This window comes from Aythya fuligula, chromosome 7 (genome assembly GCF_009819795.1).
Source record: "Aythya fuligula isolate bAytFul2 chromosome 7, bAytFul2.pri, whole genome shotgun sequence".
Lineage (NCBI taxonomy): Eukaryota > Metazoa > Chordata > Aves > Anseriformes > Anatidae > Aythya > Aythya fuligula.
Window position 1 is genome coordinate 20,672,044 of NC_045565.1, and position 22,297 is coordinate 20,694,340.

Genomic DNA, 22,297 nt, shown 5'->3' on the forward strand with positions numbered 1-22,297 from the left:
AACGATTTTGCTCAGACCTTTTTTTCCCTTACCTAGTAACTTAACAAAAAAAAGTGTTTCATTTTACATGTGTCATTTTGTATAGGTGACTTTTAAAATACCTTTCTTATTAAAAAAAAAAAAAAAAAAAAAAAAAAGAAATAAAAAAGTTTTCCCTTGGAGAGTTTGTCTTTATTAGAAGTAATACGTACTGGGGTCTTGATTGCTGTCTGGGTTTTTGTAGCACACAGCAGCCTTTGCAATGTGGTGGGCTCAATCTTGTCTCACCATTAGCTGCATGTGCTTACTCAAGGGCAGTCAATCCTTTTCATCAGCAGCAGTGTATCATTGAACTGACAGTATCATAATGTTTTGGGGACTTGGCAGTACCAAAATGCCCTTCCTGCAAGTTAAAATTCGTCAAAGAAAAAAGAAAAAAGAGAGAGAGAGAAAAAAAAAAAACAAAACACCAAACAGCTGGGGCAGTGTCAGTGGAGAAGAATGAGAGCTCAGTCATTTGTGTAGCTTATTCTGTCAGAATTAAGTGAATGTCAATTATGACATTATCTATACAGATGCACAGGCAAGTTTCTGTGGTGATTAATATTGGGTATTTGTCAACTAGAAGTTTGCAGCTTTTCAGGGGAACAAGTGCAGTGAGATGCTTGGCTGCCATAGGTGGGAGAAGGGAGGCAGCCCTGGTAGCTCTGATACTTTGCAGTAAGAAATAGTGTTTGTGATGATGAGACCAGTTGTCTTGCATAGGAGCAAGCTGTGATACCATTTAGTTTGTCCTCTGGTGCGAGCTTGAGAGACACAAAAAGAATTAGAAATTACATTAAAAAAAAAAAGTATTAAAGCTGTTCTTGCAGCAGTGGACTAACAGCAAAGAGGAACTGTTTGTGTCGGCAGTGGCTCCTGCCTGTGTCAGCACAGGCTGTCCTCTCTCTCCGCTCACAGTGAAAGCAGGAGAGGCCATTGTACAGAGTTTGGCTGCCTCCTCTGTACACATACATCCTGTGGAAAATACTTCTGTTTCCATTTGTGGTGCCCTCTTGTACACGTGTTTTCCTGGAGCAGTGAGGAGTCCCTGCTGCGTGCTTCTTGCTGGAGTGCAGTTACAGAAATTGTTCTGATGCAGGTGATGATCCAGTCTCAACATTAAAATATCAGCAGGCAGCTTAGAGATGTTGTTGTCCGTTTCAGGGGTATGTTTCAATTGGATGCTGGCTTTGCACTGAGAGAAGCTATGGGTAGCTGATGAATTGTGTCTGATTGAACCAACATGCTAACTAGAGGGCTCCCAGGTGAGTTCTCCTCATCTGCAGGGAGGCTGACCGCAGCTTGTTGTCCATATTGATATTGATTCCTGCTCTGGCTGGTGGCTGTATTCAAAATGGTGACTATACACCACAGCTGTGAAGGAGAGGAATGCTTCTGCATAAGAATGAGTGATGTTTATCCCCCAGATGTGTAACTTGGAGACAGAAAGTTGGATCAGAGACTTTTCTAACATAGCTAAAGCAGTTTCTGGAAAATGTTCTTTGGAACCAAAAGAAGATACCAAGCAGTCTGTCATCAAATAGGAGCTTTGATGATGTGTTTGCAGGACTGTAGCACTTGTGAAAAGTCTATTCTGAATAGATACTGTAAGAATTTAGCAAATTTTCATTATGCATTCAGCCTAGAAACAGAATTTCTGGAATTTTTGAAGATGCAAGAAAAATCTAAGAGAACCTATGTAAGAAAGATAAGAGTACTTATCATGTCTAGTTATGAAAGCTAGATTTAAGAATGTTTGAGGGAGGAGGAGGAACGATGCATTTTGTGGCCTGTCTTTGGCACGTACAGCTTCTTTACAGAACTTCTCTCAGCATGGCTAGCTGATCACATTTATAGACTTGGAACAATGAAAACAATAGGATTGCAGATTCCAGAAATTGCTTTAATTGCAATATTTGTTTTTTCAGCTGTTAGCAGGGGAAGTGAAAGTGCTTCGTGGTCCGGGATTTCAGCTGCTGTAAGTCTGGGAGAAGGGTCAACTGAAGAGTTCAGGTTTATTGAAGAACAGGCTGTGAGTGTGTTCTGTTGCAACAAAGCTAAAGCCAAAAAGTTCAGTTGTAGCTAAAACATGCTCCAGTGGTTTTGTTACTGAAATGTGGTGTAGTTGTCAGAAATAAACATAATTTTTAGGTTCTCCTTGCCTTGTCTTCTGACTACCTGCTGAGGGTGGGTGGATGATGGCCAAAGTTCAGATTCACTGGCTTGGAGTACACTGGCGTTTTTAGCTGGAGGATGATTTGGTCTGAGGAGAAGCTCAGGTGAAGAGACAGCCCCCACCAGTTCTTGACCTCTTCAGGAAAATGGTTTGTAGCTCAGGTATTTAAAGCACAGGAGGCCAAGTCCAGCATGCATGTGACATTTCCCAACAGGTACCCAGCACAGGTCTGGTATGTACCAAAATATGGCTCTTGTCTGTGCTCACAATCCTTGAGACCCAAGCAGGACTTCATGAAGCCTTTGAGGGAATGTTTCAGGCAGCGTCCTTTAGAACACGTGTATAGACACAATAGCTATAAGCAGAATTCTTAAGTCATGCTGGCTTCTTGTAAAGATACTGAAGAAAGCATGGATACGGTTGGTAATGGCTTGAGATACTGCGTTATTTGCTGTTATATAAATGTGTGAGATACAGCTGAAGTTAAATAATAGTAGCCATAGAACTGGCTTGGAACAGCACTTACCTTATTTAGAATACATTTCTCACCCAAAATCAGCATGTTTTTTTGCTGTCCAGTAACTTGAATGACAGGATTGTAAAATTGCCTCAGAATGTGTGAGAGCATTTTTGTGTTTCGGTCACAATTGAACATTCATAGTCAGATTAGGGATCAATTAAAATAGACTTTATGGACATCTTTCAGTTCTGGTTGTGCATGCTCATAATATATTTCATCTATGGAGAATGGTCGGTCTCAGATAAATGTTTTTACCTTCCTAAGGATTTTCTTAAGTGATCATTTCAAAGATGAAATGTGTGCATTCTGTTAATTAATCTTTAGAAAGCAGATAGCCATGCTGATGGTTTTAGCTTGTAAGCAGTGCTGTGCTTACTTGTTTTTTATATTAAAAAAAAAAAGTTAAGTAAAATAATTTTCATGCTATGTGATTTTATTTTTTTAATTTAAATAATTTAAAATATCAATCATATACACATTGGCTTGTAACCATTCACCACTCCTATTCGGTAAACTCATGTATTGGTCCTTCTGCAAACTGGCTGCAGGTTGGCAGTGTTGTACAAAATATTGTTAGCTTTAATTACCACGTAACATGACTGAAAAAGAGGTTTTGTTGTTGGTGTTCTGGTTTCTGTTGTTTTTCAAGAAGCTGTCGACTTGTGGGAGTTCTACCAGAATACTAATTGTTCAAATCTTGAATATTGTTATTCTACTGATTTTAATATAATTTTGGGGGTTTCAAAAATGGCTTTACCATGTAAATGCTCCTTTTGTAAGAAATGCCAGTTTGGATTTTTATTCAGAGAGAAAATAGTCATTTAATCTTGTTTTAATACGGGTATGTGGGACAAGGAGTTTCCTTTTCCAACATCTTTCATCCGTGGCAGATGAGACAAAGCTCTCTTTCTCTTCCAGGTTTTGGTCGGAAGGATGTAGTTGAATATTTACTTCAAAGTGGTGCCAATGTCCATGCACGAGATGATGGAGGTCTTATTCCTCTTCACAACGCTTGCTCATTTGGACATGCCGAAGTTGTCAATCTTCTCTTACGGCACGGTGCAGATCCTAATGCTCGGGACAATTGGAATTACACTCCTCTTCACGAAGCTGCCATTAAGGGCAAGACAGATGTCTGCATTGGTAATTTTCTTGCACTTCTCCTGTGACTGACTTGCGTTTGTGTTTTGTTTTGTTTTTTGTTTTTTTTTTTAACCACAAAATCAAGAATCATTTTTATTCTATGAAATAAAAGACCATTTTAATTCTATGAAACTGTCAATTTACAAATAAAAATAAAAATCTTGTATAAGCTTAAATTCATATGTTAGTTTTATGAGGAACAAAGTAACTACATATTTTAGATCTGTTTTTGATAATTGCCTAAGTATATCAATTCAGGTTGACATCATAGGGAGAAAGCCTTAGTGATGCAGTGGAACTAGATTCTCTTCTGCTTCAGCCTAGACTCTTACATTGCCTTCTGCTGTTACTTACAGTGCAGTGGAAAGAACAAAACTATTTTTAATAATGGATTTATTCTGTCGCTCTACATTGCAGTCATGTTAAATTAGCTAAGGATATGAACTAAATTTAAACAAGTTGAGTACATGTATTGATGAGGTGTCTTGACTATGTAATTCTTAAGAGGTGGGAAGAGATAGAAAGAGTGTTTGAGGAACTAGTTTTTTGATTGTGTAATTTCCTTGAATATAATTTATTCAGGAGCACATCTGGAGAGTAGTGTGTATATAACCTGGTTGGTTTGTCCCCAGTATCAGTGCAAGGTCGATGAAGGTGCACAGCCTTCTAGTAGGTACCTAATGAGAAGTACCTACTGTTTTTTTGGGGAGGAAAGGGGGACAGTCTCAGTTTTCCAGCTGAAGTTGCCTCCTGCCAGTTACTGATTGTTCCAATTCTTCTCTGCTATTTTCTAATAAAATGTGGTTCACTAGGTAAACTGTTCACAGGTAGCATTATGGAATTCTGACATAAAGAAGTTAAGAGGGGAAGTTTGGAATGATAACTGGATTTTTCTTTTGTGTTTGCTGCTTACAATATATCTTGTAAGCCTTGTCTTGTAGAACTGTTTTCTCATGAAAACCTTTTGCATTTTGAAGTATTGCTGCAGCATGGTGCTGAACCGACCATCCGGAACACAGATGGAAGAACAGCTTTGGATTTAGCAGACCCATCCGCAAAAGCAGTGTTGACTGGTAAGTGATAATTTTTAGATTACTTTGACTAATAATGCTCCAATTAATTTAATATTGGCGGGAGGGAACAACAAAACAAAACAAAAAACCTACAAATATACTGTATTACTTTTTCTGTTTTATAATTCTAATCAGAAAATTCCTGTATGGCCTTGTTATCTCATTCATGTGATTCATTCTAGATAAATACTTCATTGTACTGGTTCAAAACTGGACTGTCAAGTTTTGGAAGTGAATGATAAATAGTAAACTTCGACTTGGAAACTTAACATATATGGATATATATTTAAAAACTAAAGAAACTCCCTTTTGTCTTCCAGGTGAATACAAGAAAGATGAACTCTTAGAAAGTGCCAGGTATGCACTTTAATGGAAGACATCTGAGGTTTAGTTATTTTCAGAATTGTATGGGGGCTTTGTTTGTTATGAATATGTTTATTCATGAGCTGGCATTCCATCTAGATACACAGCTTTATCTGTTTCTGTGAATAAAACAACAAAAATAATTACATAAACACATTTTTTTTTTTTGCTTTGCCTTTAGTAATACTGGCAATCCATAAGTAATATATAGCTTTAGAACAGATCTGCTGAACACATTATAACAAGGAAAAACAAAAGCATAAGCTGCTAATAATTATAACAAAAAGAATGCCTGTTTCATATCTTGTTTTTCAGGAGTGGAAATGAAGAAAAGATGATGTCTCTTCTTACACCATTAAATGTTAACTGTCATGCAAGTGATGGCAGAAAGGTATTTTTGTTTAAAATTTGATTTAAAAACTTAGTTTCACACTTTTTGACCAGATTTCAAGAATGTTTTAACATAGATTCTATTTTGTTTAATATAGGTAGGGAAAAAAGATTGTATATCTCTAGTACCTGTCTGGTGTTTGTTTTTAAACCTTAAAAGGACTGTGTAGGTATTTTCCATGGTGGAGCAATAAACACACAGCTTTTCAGTTGGAACTTCAGCTTGACCTTGATATCTGCAGTGATAAAGAAGGGAGGTCTTTTCATAGACTCTTACATGTTATCATGAAGAAATACATGCAGGCCCCTTGCTTGTCATACACCCAAAGCAAGTTATTGTTGCTGTTTCAGAAAGAGGTTATTCATCACTTTGGTAGTGGTATTGTTAAAGAACTACTTATAAATGTTCAAAATCTCTTTTTTTTTTTTTTTTTTTTTCAAATCATACCATAGACTACCAAAGTTTCAGGTTATTAAATACCTAATTTTGGCATCCTTATTCTTCTTATGTACGTGTACACTTTCCCTTAAGTTTTGTTGAAACAAATTTTCCTGCGCAAGGCTTGTGGTAAGATATTGGGATTTCCGGAATACCTATACACTGCTATTTTCTCAGCTTCTAATTGTGAGACATCCTCCTGGAACTGCACAAACGCATTGAGTTGATGGTTTTGTAAATGAAGAGAATAAGATTTTTCTTAGCTAATTTGTAGCTCTACCTTGACTGATATTCTTGAATGCATCAGCTAGAAGCAAGTAGAAGCTAGTCTGTGGAGTTGGAGAACTTTAAAAAATAAAAATATAAAAAAAAAACCCTATGTCATTTATCAGACATACCGTGTAAAGGTCATGTTAGTTCCCCTTTAGCAAGGGACATAGTTTTTCCCAGCAAAGTTTATAGACAAAACAAAAAAATGGATTGTGGGACTCAAATTTGTTAAGAGGACCTTAATCCCGGAACATACTATTGATGAAATAAATTCAGGATTTGTGTTTATTAGGACCGTAAGAGTAGTCAGTAAAGAATAAAAATAACTACTAAATGTCTGATTCAAGCCCTCTGGTGTTTTTTTAGTGTTACAAGTATTTTAGGGACTTCAGTAATTAGTCTTGTTAACAAGTTTTGAAAAAAAAAAAAAAAATTGTTTGGTTTTGTGTTACTGATTACTTCTACGTTCTGTTGTTTCAGTCTACTCCTTTACATTTAGCAGCTGGATATAACCGCGTAAAAATAGTACAGCTGTTACTGCAACATGGAGCTGATGTACATGCTAAAGATAAGGGGTAGGTTCATTTTTCCTTTATTCAGAATGAACAGAAGATTCCCAGAATTGACGTGAGGAGTAGTAATACCGTTTTAACCATGAAGAATTTCTAAGTTAAGGCCTTTAATCTTTCTGTCATGACAAAAATATTAAGTTGAGTCTTAAGACTTACAAAGCGGTAAAATCTAAATTGAGCTGACCACAGAATATGCTAGCTTTCAGGCATCACTTAGTTTGTCTACTTTATAAATAAAATACTTCAATAAATCACTGAGGAGTCAGCAAATATTTTAAATGTTGAATCAGTCTTAACTTTCTTCCTACATCTAAGTTTCTACACTTTTTTTGGAAGGAATAATTAAAAATTGAAGATCTGTTTTCCAGAGACTATGTTTGGACTAAGTTTTTAAGTATTTGGTTATTATCTCAGGAAATGTAGCAATCATATCATATGGATGTGCTGAATTTATTGACAGTTGCATAAAATACAATGAAAAACTTAATTTTAAAATGTGTATCTGTGTACATTAAAGATTATGGAAAGCAAACTTAACTCTCAGTTTTAGAAGATCATAACTACATAAATAGCTGTCTTATCAGGCATCTTTAAGTGTCCATTTGGTGTTTGAATTCACTTTTGTCCTTTCTTCCTTACTAGCCTGCAGTGAAAAAAAATCATTTTGGGCAAAATCTCACTTGCTTCAAAGACCATTTGGTTTGTGAGAGTATGAAGCTGGCTTTACAACCATGGTAGCTCTGCTATTACTACAGAAATTTGTACAGTTACTTAAATGGTAGCCTGTAAGGCTCCTTTAGTTTCCAAGGGAAAGGGTAATCTTGCACCAATGTACTCACTGACAAAGGAAGTAACGACTGTCACTCCTGAAACATTACTACAGTTAGTCCTTCCTGATTAGGGTTCCAAGTCTCAGAAAAGCACTTTCATTTGCAGTCAGTGCAATTTGTTTCTCATCTTCTGGTCATTTTCAATATTCACTGTTCTGAGAAATACTGATGGGTTTTTATGGGTTCTTCCTCAGTTTATTTCCCTTCGACTTCATTTGAGCACCTCGGATGCAGGTTTTTGTAAAATGTTCAAGATGCAGTGTAGTGTTATTTGCATTGTTCTAGATTTTTTGCATTGTTTGGAATTGAAATAGGAGTGCTAAGATTATTTCCCTTTTCTTTCCTGTATAGAGATTTGGTGCCGCTTCACAATGCATGTTCCTATGGTCATTATGAAGTAACAGAGCTTCTAGTAAAGGTTGGTCTTTGAAAAAATTCAATTAGGTTGGATAATATTAAATAAGAACAGATTACAATAGACAGAAGTTGCATATTTTTCATTCATTTTCAAAACCTGAAGAATAGATTCCTTTTGTTCTACATGTTAGTTGTTATCAAGCTATAGCTGCAGAATCTTCTGTTTGCGAGGAAGCTTTCCCCTTAAATGTGCTTTTAGTTTTTAACTCTCTTGTCTTCAAAGTTGAATGTTTACCATGGAGTAAGTACTACTGCTCTAAACCCTTCCACTCTCACTCATTAAAAAAGGGGGGGGGGGGGGGGGGAGGGGGTGGAAAAAACAACTGAGCAATACTGTGAATCAAACAATAGAAAAAATACTTCAGAAGACAGTATTAAGGGATTTTCAAAAAGAATACTGATAAAGATTGTAAACAGTTTAACATTAAAGAGTAATCAGTTTCTTGAGGGAATGAACATCGGAACCTAAATTCTTGCTCACAGTTATAACCCTCACCCCAAAGAAAAATCAGCTTTTATAAAGTAAGTGAACTCTAAGAACTGAATTGGCTTATCTGGATTATGTTAAACTCAAAGATAAAGTATGATGCACTTTAAACCAGGGGCTTCAAGGTGTTCCTGCAAAAATCTGTGCCACAAAGGGATTTTTAGTACTTAAAGGGGGCTTATAAAAAAGATGGAAAACAACTTTTTACGTGGGCCTTTTTTTTTTTTTTTTGAGTGTTTTGTTTTTGCTCCATAGGCCAACTGTAAAGTGAATCTAGTGTACTAGACATATTTTTTTTTTTTTTTTTTATCTGTCCACTACTGCATGTCTTAACTGTTAGGCTACAGTTATAATTCATACTGGATTTGTGCTCCAGTGAATCTTTAATTATTTTTTGTTAGCACTGCAGTGTTAACAGGAGCAATGGGAACGAGCATGTCTGGTCAGACTTGCTTACAAAAAGAACTCACAGGGCCTGGAGAAGAATTACGTAGATGCTAAATAACCAAGGGTATTACTTGCAGAACCTTGTACTTAATGTATTGATTCAAGATTGACTTTGAGTGTCTAGTGTCTGTTGATTAGACATCTTGGCTGTCGTTACTCAGGGGTATTTACAGAAAGTGTATTTAACTTAGTACAGGTGTTCACTGTAGACTTATTCTAGATTAGCAAGAAAAAGGAGCTTTTCCAGAGGTGACTTGGAGCAGGTAAATGAGAGTCGTTATCAGATGTGGCCTGTAGCAGAGCTCCTCTGATTTTTAGAGAAGAAAGTCTAGAGACCAGCCTGCCTTTGGCTTCTGTGAATACCTTTGAGACACTAGAGGATTAAAAACTGCAATGTGCTGGAATATTCTGTTATATTGAAAATGAATGTCTGGAGAATGTCTTGGATACAGTTTGCATACAAGCTTTGATTTTTATTTTAACAGTCTACTGCATTGAAATGAATGACAGAAGCCTTTTTCTAATAATCTGTTTTTTTTATGTTGCATCTTTTTTTCTACCCTTTTCTTTTTCAAGCATGGAGCATGTGTGAATGCAATGGATCTGTGGCAATTCACTCCTCTGCATGAAGCAGCTTCTAAGAACAGGGTGGAAGTTTGTTCTCTTTTGTTAAGTTATGGTGCTGACCCAACACTGTTGAACTGTCACAACAAAAGCACCATTGATTTGGCTCCAACGCCCCAATTAAAAGAACGATTAGCATGTGAGTATGAAATAAGATCAGTTCTGCAGTTTTAGATTGTAATATGTGCTGAGGTTTCCTGCACAGTGAGCTGCCAGAAATGAGATCTCGAAAATGCTTACAGTTTACAAGTTAATTGGGCAATATTTGGTAGTACATTTCCCTGTTTATAATTTGATCTTCTAAACTAGAGGAGATATAGATTAGATGTTACGTAGAAATTCTTTACTCAGAGGGTGGTGAGGCACAGGAACAGGTTGTCCAGAGAAACTGGATGCCCCATCCCTGGAGGTATTCAAGGCCAGTTTGGATGGGGCTTTGGGACCATGATCTAGTGGAAGGTGTCTCTTCCCATGGCAGAGGGCTTGGAACTACGTGGGCTTTAAAGTCCTTTCCAACCCAACAATACAAAGTGTATGGTCAGTTTTACAGTCAGGTGGTTGTGGTGGTTTTTGTAGCTTCACTGTAAGCACTTTCCCTCGCAACCTCGCCAGTGTGCTTTTATTTTCCACACATAATCCTGTCATTGCACCAAGGCTGCTGAAATACTTATTTTTTACTCCACCGTAGTTTGTTGGAAGAAAGAAAAAACAGAATTGTTTAAAACATGGAATGTGTTTTCAGTATGCCACGATCACCAAAAGTTCGAAGAAATTAATGAAAGGCATTGATTTTGTCCAGCATACTAAATGGGTTGAGAAGAATGCCCTCATTCTGTCTTAGAGTAGACAAATGGTAACTTTCTGGGGTACATTGACAAGAATTGAGAAATACTACATTTGACTTCACGCTGGCAACTAGAAATGGTTTTCCGAAGAGAGGTAACAAGTAAAGTTATCCTGGGACTGGTACATATGCAAAGAGTGGAACCTAGAACAATGAAATAGATCTTGTTCAGCCAGCTTGGATATCTCTAGCTTTGGACTGGAAGCAAAGTGCATTCTTGTTATGTTTTGACTTAGCTAGCAAATTCTCTCAAGTGGTATAGAAGCTTTAAGTCTGAGTTGAAATTTTTGGAGCATGGTCTGCTACGTGGGGAGAAGCCCTTTAAGTGTCCTACCAAGGAATGAAATGAATGTTTTTATCTGAAAGAATCAATATTCTTGATCCTTCTAGAGTTAAGGAATGTAGCATTCTGTTATGTATTTATTTCTTTTTAAAGATGAATTCAAAGGTCACTCGCTGCTACAGGCTGCAAGAGAATCAGATGTAGCTCGTATAAAGAAGCATCTTTCTTTGGAGACAGTAAACTTCAAGCACCCTCAAACACACGAGACAGCATTGGTAATGCTTTGGGATTTATTAATTATTTTGTGTGTATTGTGGCTGGTCTAAATATAGGAGGCAATAGTTTAGAACTCTTGGTTTCGTTGTCAAACATTGTCATTATGACTAACCTGGAACATGAAGTGTCCAGTTTAAAAAAAAAAAAAAAAAAAAAGGAAAAAGTTGTTTAAGGTTTTTAAGGTTAAAGTTAAGACTAATAAATTGCCCATTTTTTGTAGGTTATCTAAATCATTGTTTTTCTTTCATTTCTGTAATCTAATTTTAAGCAACACCAAGTTACACATTAGCTTTGTTTGTAAAGCTTTGCTTTCTAGCAATTGTTGGAGAGGGAGTTTTGGAAAATACCAGAGCCCATGTGGAATCTCTTGAATCATAAAGAGAATTATAATTTCTTTTTCTGTTGCCTTTGCAAACAATCAACTCTACTGCCAGCTGACTAACTAGTAGTAAAACCTTATGTTGCTAGCTAGTTATTAATGCTAAATTTTTTGATGTCTTTTTCAGCACTGTGCTGCTGCATCTCCATATCCAAAACGAAAACAAGTGTGCGAATTGCTACTGAGGAAAGGAGCCAACATTAATGAAAAAACAAAAGAGTGAGTGGTTACAAATGAATGCTCCTGTTTGTTTAGAAGATTTTGAAAAATGTATTTTAAATTACTCTTTTTTTTTTTTTAAAGCTTCTTGACTCCTCTGCACGTGGCATCAGAAAAAGCTCATAATGATGTTGTTGAAGTAGTTGTGAAACACGAAGCTAAGGTACAAGTTACTGTTCTTCATACCTTTTGCTTACATTTATCTTCTGTATAGGTTTTAATAGTATGAGAGTAATTTAGCAAAGTGTCTACTCTGCTATCCAATTTGTTTTGAAAGGTTATATATTTATGCAATTAAGACACAGACCATCAATCAGTCCTGCACATTGAGGCATTATCTTTGTTCCTATTTTCTAAGTTGTGTGGAAATAGTTCTTTTCACTGTTAACTGAAAGCTCACAGAACATGTTATGTGCCTTGTTGTCCAGTAGCAATAACACTGCTGTTTAAAAATAAAAAAGCATGAACAACAAGAGGTTAGTCTGAACTGTAAAACAGGTAGACTTTGTGATGTTGTGTGCATTAAAAAAAGAGAATGTAGAAAGCAGATACTCTGTCATTCTCTGGCGTACAGAGCATCTGCAGATGCTGTGTAATTTTGGGCTTGAATTGCCTAAATTAGGAGTTGAGGCTCTTCCTTCTGGAAATTTGGATACAGCCTGACTGCTGTGAAGTTTATAGAGCGATGATCGAAATTCATGGAACAGTAGGGAGTACAAGTAACCTTTGGGTACATAATTTTAAATTTCTAAATGCATCTTGGTTACCTTGACTGAAACACATATGGAGTCTTCAATCTGAAAGACTACTGTTTAGCCAATACAGGTAGAAGCCATTTTACATACTGGCACAAAGGTTGTCTGTTGCCATGAGCAAAATCATGGATTATGTCTGTATGTGGTAAAACTGCTGTAACTGTTTGTTCACACTGTGGATCATTCACATGATTCTTAAAAGGAGGCTATTTTTCCTCAATAAATGCATTTATAACTTTATGAACAGCTTATATTTAAATCTTCTGAAATGTCATGGCGTTTGAAAATACGCTGAATATGTTGTTCTAATCAAATTTAGAAGCAATACATGAAGTTCTTCCAGTCTATAATGGAAAAAAATATGATCAAAACAATGTTAGAAAAAACTTTTTAATAACATGTTCTCAAGGTTCTGTTTTATTTTTAGGTTAATGCATTGGATAATCTCGGGCAGACCTCTCTTCACAGAGCAGCACATTGCGGTCACCTTCAGACGTGCAGGTTGCTGTTGAGTTCTGGATGTGATCCTTCCATTGTGTCTTTGCAGGGCTTTACAGCCTTACAGATGGGGACTGAAAGTGTGCAACAGCTACTACAAGGTACAATTGATTTATTCAAGATGTACTTAAGAAGTAATGTGAAGTTTCATTTAACTTGCCGCTTCAAGTGCTGTAAGGAATAATAGTGAGTGCAAAAAAAAAAAGAACTTTCTACAAAAGATAAAATCTGGTTTGGTTTGTACAATTCATATTCTGTAACTGCATGCACATGGAAAGGCTCTGCTTATATAAGTAGGGTTAATTATACCATTTAATCTCTAGTGTTCAGGTGCAGATTGTCACAGGTGCTCAGAATGTTAAATGGTATAGCCACCTATAATCACTTTTGTAGAAGTCCTGATGCAGGGAGGGTAGAATCTTCTACGTAAAAAGTGAGTTTCAAAGAAGTAGTTGTGCATTTGTGAGCAGAGGCAACGGGGTATATAGATTTTCATGAATAAGGTTTAGTTATTGTACGCACAGGTAAGCTTCTTGTGATAGTCTGATTCTGAAACTGAATGCTTAATTGGTTCCACAATTTTCCTATGTGGGTAGGAAGCATGTTGCTAAAGGCAACTTTTTAAAGATAGATAATAGCTATGGTTGTACATGTTTAAAAAAGAAAAATATTGTAATAATTCAAAAATTCTCTAACTTTTTTTCATTAAATCCTTAATTTCCCTTAAATTCATGAAATGCAGAAATGATTTCTTGTCTTAAATTCTTTCAAGTTACGGTTAGGTCATAGAACCTCATTTATATTGCAGAAGGTATCCCACTAGGTAATTCAGATGCAGATCGACAATTGCTGGAGGCTGCGAAAGCTGGAGATGTGGATACTGTAAAAGTAAGCTTAAACCTGTCCTAAAAATAATTGGGAATTATATGCCAAACTATAATTTCTAAAAATAAGCAAATCAACAGCCCTTTGCTGGCTGTTTTAGAGTTATGATTCTTGTCGTCTGTAGTTTTGTGCAATACAAAGATTGTAGGTCAAAATGTAATGTTCACCACCAGGAGGTGGTGCATTCTGAAAGTGGCAATCTGTTCTTATATAAAAGTTGGAAATGAGTCACAGGTGTGGATTTGGGAGGAGGGGGTAATTGTTTTTTTCATGGGATACAACCTATGAAAAGTAAAGTTATATAAAAATAAATTTTAATGAAAGTATTTTTCAAAATCAGATGTATAACAACATCTATGACTAAAAGTGTTCCTACATTATATATAGTGATATATGTTTTGTCTGTTGGCTTTCACAGAAACTATGTACGGTTCAAAGTGTGAACTGCAGGGATATTGAAGGCCGTCAGTCTACACCACTTCATTTTGCAGCTGGATATAATAGGGTATCTGTTGTTGAATATCTTCTCCAGCATGGAGCTGATGTGCATGCAAAAGATAAGGGGTAAATACTCAAATTTATTGTATATTTTCATGGCAATTGTAACTGATGGTATCTGTCAGCTTTTGAGTATTGCTAGCTGATATGCATCCTGTCTTTCTTCAGATGCTTATTTATTCTCAGGGACAGGTCAGTTACAATGAAGGTCTGTGAAACTGTTCAGAATATCCAGAAAAACATTTCTGCGGTACTTAGGAGTAGAGTGTTAAAAATTTTATACCCTGTTTTTAGTTTTCTTCAATGCTGATTGCATTTATACTGTGGCAGCGGATATTCCTACTGTATTAGACTACAGTGAAAAATCTAAATTAAAAAGGGGGGGGTAGGGGGAAGGGTTATGGTTAGGTTAAGGTACATTCTGTTTTAGGTTTATATCTCTTTGTGAAAAGAGATTTTATTTTTTTTACGGAAACTTTAACATTTTTTTTCCAGCGGACTCGTCCCTTTACATAATGCTTGTTCATATGGTCACTATGAAGTTGCGGAACTCCTCGTTAAACATGGTGCAGTTGTCAATGTAGCTGACCTGTGGAAATTCACTCCCTTGCATGAAGCTGCAGCGAAAGGAAAATATGAGATATGCAAACTCCTATTACAGGTATTACACATGTTGGAGGAGATTACTTTCTTTTTTTCTGTTGAGCCTGAAGTATGATTGTACTTCATTGAGAAGTTGGTTGGTGGTTTCTAAATGACTGTAGGTAAACATTTTCAGTAGAAGGAATACGATTTGCAAGTATGTTGTTCTTTCTCACAGTGTGTGTAATGCTCTCTGAAGGAGTCAAGTGTATGTCAGAATAATTGTTCAATAGGGCATAAAATACCTAAGATGCAAAATGTTTATTCTGCTTATGTGCTTACCATCTGGTTTTGATGTGCACAGCATGGAGCTGACCCCACAAAGAAAAACAGAGATGGAAATACGCCATTAGACCTTGTTAAAGATGGTGATACTGATATTCAGGACCTACTTAGAGGAGATGCAGCTCTACTAGATGCTGCTAAGAAAGGTTGTTTGGCCAGGGTTAAAAAGCTGTGTTCACCTGACAACGTCAATTGTCGGGACACACAAGGACGGCATTCAACACCACTACATTTAGCAGGTCAGTGTTTCATTTAACTTATTGGATTGGAGTTAGTAGTTACTGTCTGAGCTTACTATGTCTAAACAAGTTTAAAAGTTTAGCCTCAAGCTAGAGGAGTATGTATTTCTCTTTTTATTTAGAAAAAAGTCCATAATTTAGTATTTTATGCATATATTTCCAATTCTCTGTAGCCCAAGAGTGTCTTTTATTGTTTATTGACAGAGGTTTTAAAATCAGATACTCTTAAATAGGGTGAAGCTGTCTTCATTGAGAGATTATGAACTATTTTCAGTGGGAACGGCATACTAACCTTCAAGTAATGTAAATGAATTCTAATTTCTCTGTAGCTTGTTGAAGAAGTTTTTAAAGATTTACTGTATTTATTATATCCTTTACAACCTTCCAGCTGGTTACAACAATTTGGAGGTTGCAGAGTACCTGTTACAGCATGGAGCAGATGTGAATGCGCAGGATAAAGGAGGTTTGATTCCTCTGCATAATGCTGCATCTTATGGGGTAAATATCTTGGACTTTCATATGAGTTATTTTCCTAAAAAATAAAATACATTTATTTGACAGCATAATGAGCCAATACTCTCTAGAAAGAGAGTTGTAATCTCTTTCAAGAGAGTTGCTATCAAGTTGTAATGTAGTCTTCTTTGCAAAAAAGTCAGTCAGTCATAATAAGCTCATTGTTATAATTGAGGACTTCTTTGAATTTGTAAAGTAATGGTCTGAATTGCCAGAACTTAGTTTTCTGAACATAAACGCTTGCAAGGCCAGCAGCCTGAAGGGTGTTCCACAAAATGTATTTCCCCACCCATGCCGATCAGATCTTATCAACAAGATCTTATTTTTTCTTCTCTGGCTGGTGTTGAGACAACAGTTGTGTATCGAGATCTTTGTGTTTGTATCAAGTCTTTAAGCAAAGCAGCTGGAGTACTTTCCAAACCAGAAGTTCGAATTCAGGTGCTTTTCTATTAGGTTCCCTTGGGCTTGGAATTCTGTTGTAGTTTTGTTAAAAAAAAAAAAAAAAAAAAAGACAAGAGAAGAAATCTTAACTCTTCTTATTGGAATATAATAAAATAAGTCAGGAAGAAAACACCTTGTTTTAAAACTTTTTATAGGAATTACAAAGTAAATGTATTCTAATAAAAATTCAGAATGAGGATTACAGAGAAGTATCAGTAAAAGTTCTGAGTTAGCTTAATACACTGTAGTACCTCGGAATTTAACAGGTGGCTTTATTTTTCAGCATGTAGATGTAGCAGCTTTACTTATAAAATATAATGCATGTGTGAATGCTACGGACAAATGGGCTTTCACACCTTTGCATGAAGCAGCCCAGAAAGGAAGGACACAGCTTTGTGCCCTATTACTGGCTCATGGAGCTGATCCAACGCTGAAAAACCAGGAAGGACAAACACCTTTAGACCTGGTTACCGTAAGTGATGGAGCTCTTTTGGGGGAATCTGCATTTGCCTTCTGTTTGTGGCAGCTCTTATTAACATTCTAAAAGATACTAATAGGGGAATTTCTGTGGAGTTTAAAATGCTGTGGGTTTTCTGGTTTCATATGTGCCTGGTAGAGAAAGTCAGTAGAGTCTTTATAATCCTTTAGATATCTTGTTCAAGACTTACTTTAAAATGGAGTGGAGAGAAAGAATACAAAAGAAGTTTGTACTTACAAGTTGATGTTCTTAATTCAGTACTTAAATTTTGACAAATAAAAAAATTGTAGCAATCAAATGTAAGCAAACTCTGTAGCAAGATAAATTTAGGAAACTATCTGGTGGTTAAGTTCTTGGTGTGCTTTTTCCCCAAAAATATTACAATACAACCCAAAGCTACACTCAGAGTAACTCTATTTTATTTCGTAAGTTCTGGTTAGCAGTAGAAACTTCTGCTAGATTTTCCTAGAAAATGAATTTTGTTTAGCTGTCCCTAAAGTTTTTGTTTTAAGAAATACTGAAATCGTAACTGTTCATCTTATTACAGTTTGTATTTATAAATGTTTTACAATTTCATCTGTGTTATTAGCACAAAAGGCTGTTTGCAAACTGCATTGTAAAATGGATATATGTTCCAGTATGCAGTTATCTATATTTCAGTATACTTAGGAATAAGTCTGGAATAATTATAATGCATTATAGGAAAAACAACTGTGTAAAAAATTTCCTATATTTTAATAAATTGCCTATATTTTAATAATTTGTCTTCTTATATTTAGGCAGATGATGTCAGTGCATTACTGACAGCAGCAATGCCTCCTTCTGCCTTACCATCTTGCTACAAACCTCAGGTTATAAGTGTATCTCAGACTACGGGCTCTACAGCAGATTCCCTGTCTTCTGTTCCATCCAGTCCCTCCAGTCTCTCTGCTGCAAGTAGTCTTGACAATTTGTCTGGTAGTTTTTCTGAACTTCCATCTGTTGTTGGTACAAACAGCTCAGAGGGAGCTACTGTTCTGGAGAAAAAAGAAGGTGAGGCTTAGTTTCTACCATATGATAGAAAGAATACATGTGTGAAGTTTCCATAGCTACATACAGTTACTGTGACTTAAAGTATACAATATCCCTATTCGTTAAGATGTCATTAACAAAGAGCAGATGTCTGAAATCTTGTACAAGATTTTTAGTACTTTCCCCTTCTAGAAGACCTTAAAAAAGGCTCCTGTTCCTCTGAGCAGACTCAAAATGGTGAAGTGTGTTTTAAAAGAGAAGTCAGATGAAGCTTGGCTCCATACCAAGCTGTGTTTTACTACAAACTTGATCCAGTTTCCAAGAGGTTACTGTCAAATCAGATAACCTGGAATGGTTACTTCTATAACATGTTTGTTCTGAAAATATTTGTTGTTGAAGCATGTGTTTCTGGTAGCTAGTTGGTTGCGTATCTCATAGAGGTTTGCATACACACTGTATGTGCACAGATGTTAGTGTTAGTACCATTGGTTAGTGATACAAATATTTATTTCCTATTTTCACAAGACCAGAAATTTCTGCATCTCCCATTATTGCTACAGACAGTGCAAGATTGTGTATACTTACATAATACATACACAAATGTATGTTCTGAGTTTTTCTTCATATCCAGTTTCAGGTGTAGATTTTAGCATAAATCAGTTTGTGCGGAACCTTGGCCTCGAACATCTTATTGACATATTTGAGAGAGAACAGGTAAGTAGACACATTTATGTCCAGATGCTCGCCTAGAAAGCAAGGGAATAAATACTGACTGGTTAGAGTAGTGTAATAAGACAAATTTAAAATGAGTTAATGTTTCAACTTGAAATAGAAGGAAGGAAAAGTTTGTAACTCTGGATTTTTTATTTATATATATAACAAGTATGTATATTGACATATAGAATACCTATCCTTATTAAAAAAAAAAAAATGGGGACAAGTGCCTGTATCAGTTTGAGAGTGTAGGTGTTTCCTTTCAGTGGTATAAATAGTGAAGTTAAATAAATAGTTGTGTTTATAGGTAATTTTTATGTTTATTTTTCGATCAGAAATATGATCCTTGCTAGCAATACCAGTTGCTCGGTTGTAGTTTGTAGCGTATTTATTTGAAGATAAAAGTTCGGAGAAAATAGTTGAGTCAAAGCCAAGGACAAGAATAATACACTAAAGTCTCCAGTGTGCGTATTCTTTTTTTACACCTTTGCCTCAACTTTTGAGGTATATTTTTTTTACTGTCATTGGCAGCTGTGCTGTTCTGTTTATGCTGTTGTACAAATAAAGATGTTGCTCTCATTCTAGATAACACTGGATGTGTTGGTTGAAATGGGACACAAAGAATTGAAGGAAATTGGAATTAATGCTTATGGCCATAGGCACAAAATCATTAAAGGAGTTGAAAGGCTGATTTCTGGACAGCAAGGTATATACTTGTTTCAAATTATTACGTAACACTGCTTTTATAGAATCCTTTTTCATAAATACTTTAATAGTAAATCATATCTTGTTAAAAATAATAGTGAAACTTGTCCTAAAATGACACTTTAAATGATAGGAATGTCTTCTGACTTGAAATGTGGGGGCTTTTATATGAACTGTGAATCAGGCCTTTTAGATCTTGCCTCTTTTTAAAAAGTAATCTTTGCGATCACCATTTTGTGTTTACTTTCATAGGTAATGTGTGGATCCTAGAGCAAAGTGATTGTAAGCTTTTTGAGGGAGTATGGTAATATGGTTTGTGGTAGGGACTATATTGCGCTGTTCTGTTAGATTCTGTGATTGTGTTTGCTTTCTCAGAAAGCCAGATGATTTTTTCTATATGCTTTTTTAAGATACAGTTGATGCATTGATGTGTTTCCAGTGAACCAAAATTAGCATAACCTGCTGTGTTCAACAGCTTCAGCTTGTAGTGAATTTTGTGCTGAAGCCTCTTTATTTATGCAGCACTGAAGTGGTTATTCTTGTGTAGGCAATGATTGATCAGTATCCACAGATAAATGGGTGTAATTGTTGTTCTGCATTCAGACCCAGCTGCTACGCTTTTTATGGCATTTATAGTGTATGTGTATGTAGTATGTATAGTGTATATATGTTTATAGTGTATGTATGGGTAGAGATTATAAACAGAGATTTTGAAAAAGTTTGAAAGTAATCAAATGATTGGAGGGATGGCACTTAGACATCCACAAAAACCTATGTGCTTGGTGGTAAGTAAAAGGCAATTAAAATCATTGATAACATTTTGCCTTTCTTCCTAGCAAAACTATTCATCCTTTAAGCTGAGTTTTGAGAAGATAGTTTCTTTAAGAAGAAAATTCTTACTGTTTATCATTCTAAATGAGTCTTAAAGCAGTTCCTGAAAGTGTTATGTTTTGTTATATTCACAGGACTTAACCCATACCTGACCCTAAATACTTCCAGTAGCGGAACTATTCTCATAGATCTTTCCTCTGAAGATAAGGAGTTTCAATCAGTAGAAGAGGAGGTATGCTTTCTTTATACCCTCATAATATTTTTGTTTTTTCTACTAAAGATATGGACATAGGAGTACTGCTAGACAATTTAGCAATGAGATAGACATTTCTAAGCATAACAAGAAAAACTTACATAAGGATACTTCAAATTTTCATCTATCAACTGCTTGTCTGTCAAGACACAGGTTTAAGTCACTTCCTTTTGAAATGTAATAATCACACAGGACAGAATTTTGAAGAAACAATACTCTAAACAGGATACTGGAAGTCTCTCAATTTGAAATTTCGTTTGTACTCAAGTTACATTACCAAAAAAAAAAAAATCACAAAACATGTTTGTGTGCATCCTCGCAATCTGGTATTGCTTAGCACACAGTCACTATCTAAAAATTTCAAGAGTTTGTTCTTTTGATTATTTGAAAGTTTGAAAGATGTGTGTTCTGCAGCAGTGACCATCCTAAAAATTCTCAATCTTCAGATGCAGAGTACTGTCCGAGAGCATAGAGATGGAGGACATGCTGGTGGAGTCTTCAATAGATACAACATTTTAAAGGTAACTTACATATTTTTCATAACTAATGGTTACACCCTCAGTGTTTTGGCTGCAAATATCCTTAACTTGTCCATAAAACGTTCTAAATTTGTTTATTTATTGAGTTTCATAAGAAATGTGCCATTCTGAGACATGCACAGGGAAAAGATAATCTTTCAGGGAAATTCAAAGAATAATCAGTTTTTCCGTATAATCTTACGGATCAGTAAACATTAAAAAGTTTTATGATAAATTGACGTAGGATATCACAGAAAACCGTATGATATTTGAAGAAGACGACAGAAGGTTTCATAGGAAACAAAGGATTCATTCTGTTGAGGAAATGACAGGGAGAAACAGGAAGAAGCAAAAAGTGAAAGCAAAGCTTCTGAAGCATGGAAGTAAGGGGACCTAGTGTAACTTGGTTTAAAACCGAAGGAGCTTAGAACAACAGAACATAAACAACCTTGCTTTAAGCAATTTATTGCATTTTTCCCCAGAAGAAATGGTCATTTTCATTAAAATATCTTTTTAATTTATAAGTGCAAGTTCTATGCTAAACTGATACTACACTTTGCACAGTAAAAGAGATGGGCTGTATCTACACACATAAGGCTTTGCCAGTGCCTAGCATACCTGTGCTTAGAGTGCATTATTCACTTCCTCTGAAAAGTATTCCAGAAGTCTTCATGAAAGATTGTTCTTTATTTTCTAGATGATCTTCTTACTGGTGCTTTTTATCAAGATGTTTTTGGAGGGATACTGAAGTAGAATTGTGACTAAACCTGCTAAATATAAATTAGGAAGTATTGCTTAAGATGTTTAAAATTAATTGATTCAGTTAAGCATTCATTTACAATTTACTTGGTGTTATGTTAGATCAATCAACATTGTATATTAGAGAATCCCAGCCTTTCACTGAGTTCTAAGGAAAGAAGTATTCTCTAGGTGTCATTTTAGAGTAAGTACTGTGGTATAACATCTGTTAAGTAAACGCAAATCTTCACTTTTGGGTGGAACTTACATTTTAACTTTTTCAGATTCAGAAAGTGTGCAACAAAAAGCTATGGGAAAGATATACTCACAGGAGGAAAGAGGTCTCCGAAGAGAATCATAACCATGCTAATGAAAGGATGCTGTTTCATGGTGAGATACTAAAATGCACCTTTATGTACTTGTTTAACCATCAGCACTGTTTGGTGGAGGGTTTATTTTGGTCCAAACAGTAATTTTTCTCACTGAATGTAGGTACTAGATTTTGCACAAGTTTTATGCA

At 35.7% G+C, this 22,297-nt stretch overlaps 1 protein-coding gene across 1 annotated transcript in view; it reads left to right on the forward strand.

Moving 5' to 3' along the window:
- TNKS2 (tankyrase 2) overlaps positions 1–22,297 on the forward strand; it is a 29,552-nt gene that overhangs the window by 1,675 nt on the left and 5,580 nt on the right. Inside the window, exons 2-24 of the mRNA XM_032191764.1 lie at positions 3,636–3,860; positions 4,838–4,933; positions 5,254–5,290; positions 5,612–5,687; positions 6,876–6,970; positions 8,149–8,215; positions 9,725–9,911; positions 11,053–11,174; positions 11,682–11,773; positions 11,858–11,936; positions 12,956–13,127; positions 13,835–13,914; positions 14,330–14,475; positions 14,905–15,070; positions 15,356–15,575; positions 15,964–16,073; positions 16,813–17,001; positions 17,787–18,039; positions 18,650–18,732; positions 19,318–19,438; positions 20,403–20,500; positions 20,968–21,042; positions 22,062–22,167. Of these exons, the coding sequence (XP_032047655.1) occupies positions 3,636–3,860; positions 4,838–4,933; positions 5,254–5,290; positions 5,612–5,687; positions 6,876–6,970; positions 8,149–8,215; positions 9,725–9,911; positions 11,053–11,174; positions 11,682–11,773; positions 11,858–11,936; positions 12,956–13,127; positions 13,835–13,914; positions 14,330–14,475; positions 14,905–15,070; positions 15,356–15,575; positions 15,964–16,073; positions 16,813–17,001; positions 17,787–18,039; positions 18,650–18,732; positions 19,318–19,438; positions 20,403–20,500; positions 20,968–21,042; positions 22,062–22,167 (2,895 nt within the window). The remainder of the gene's footprint in view (positions 1–3,635; positions 3,861–4,837; positions 4,934–5,253; positions 5,291–5,611; positions 5,688–6,875; positions 6,971–8,148; positions 8,216–9,724; positions 9,912–11,052; positions 11,175–11,681; positions 11,774–11,857; positions 11,937–12,955; positions 13,128–13,834; positions 13,915–14,329; positions 14,476–14,904; positions 15,071–15,355; positions 15,576–15,963; positions 16,074–16,812; positions 17,002–17,786; positions 18,040–18,649; positions 18,733–19,317; positions 19,439–20,402; positions 20,501–20,967; positions 21,043–22,061; positions 22,168–22,297) is intronic.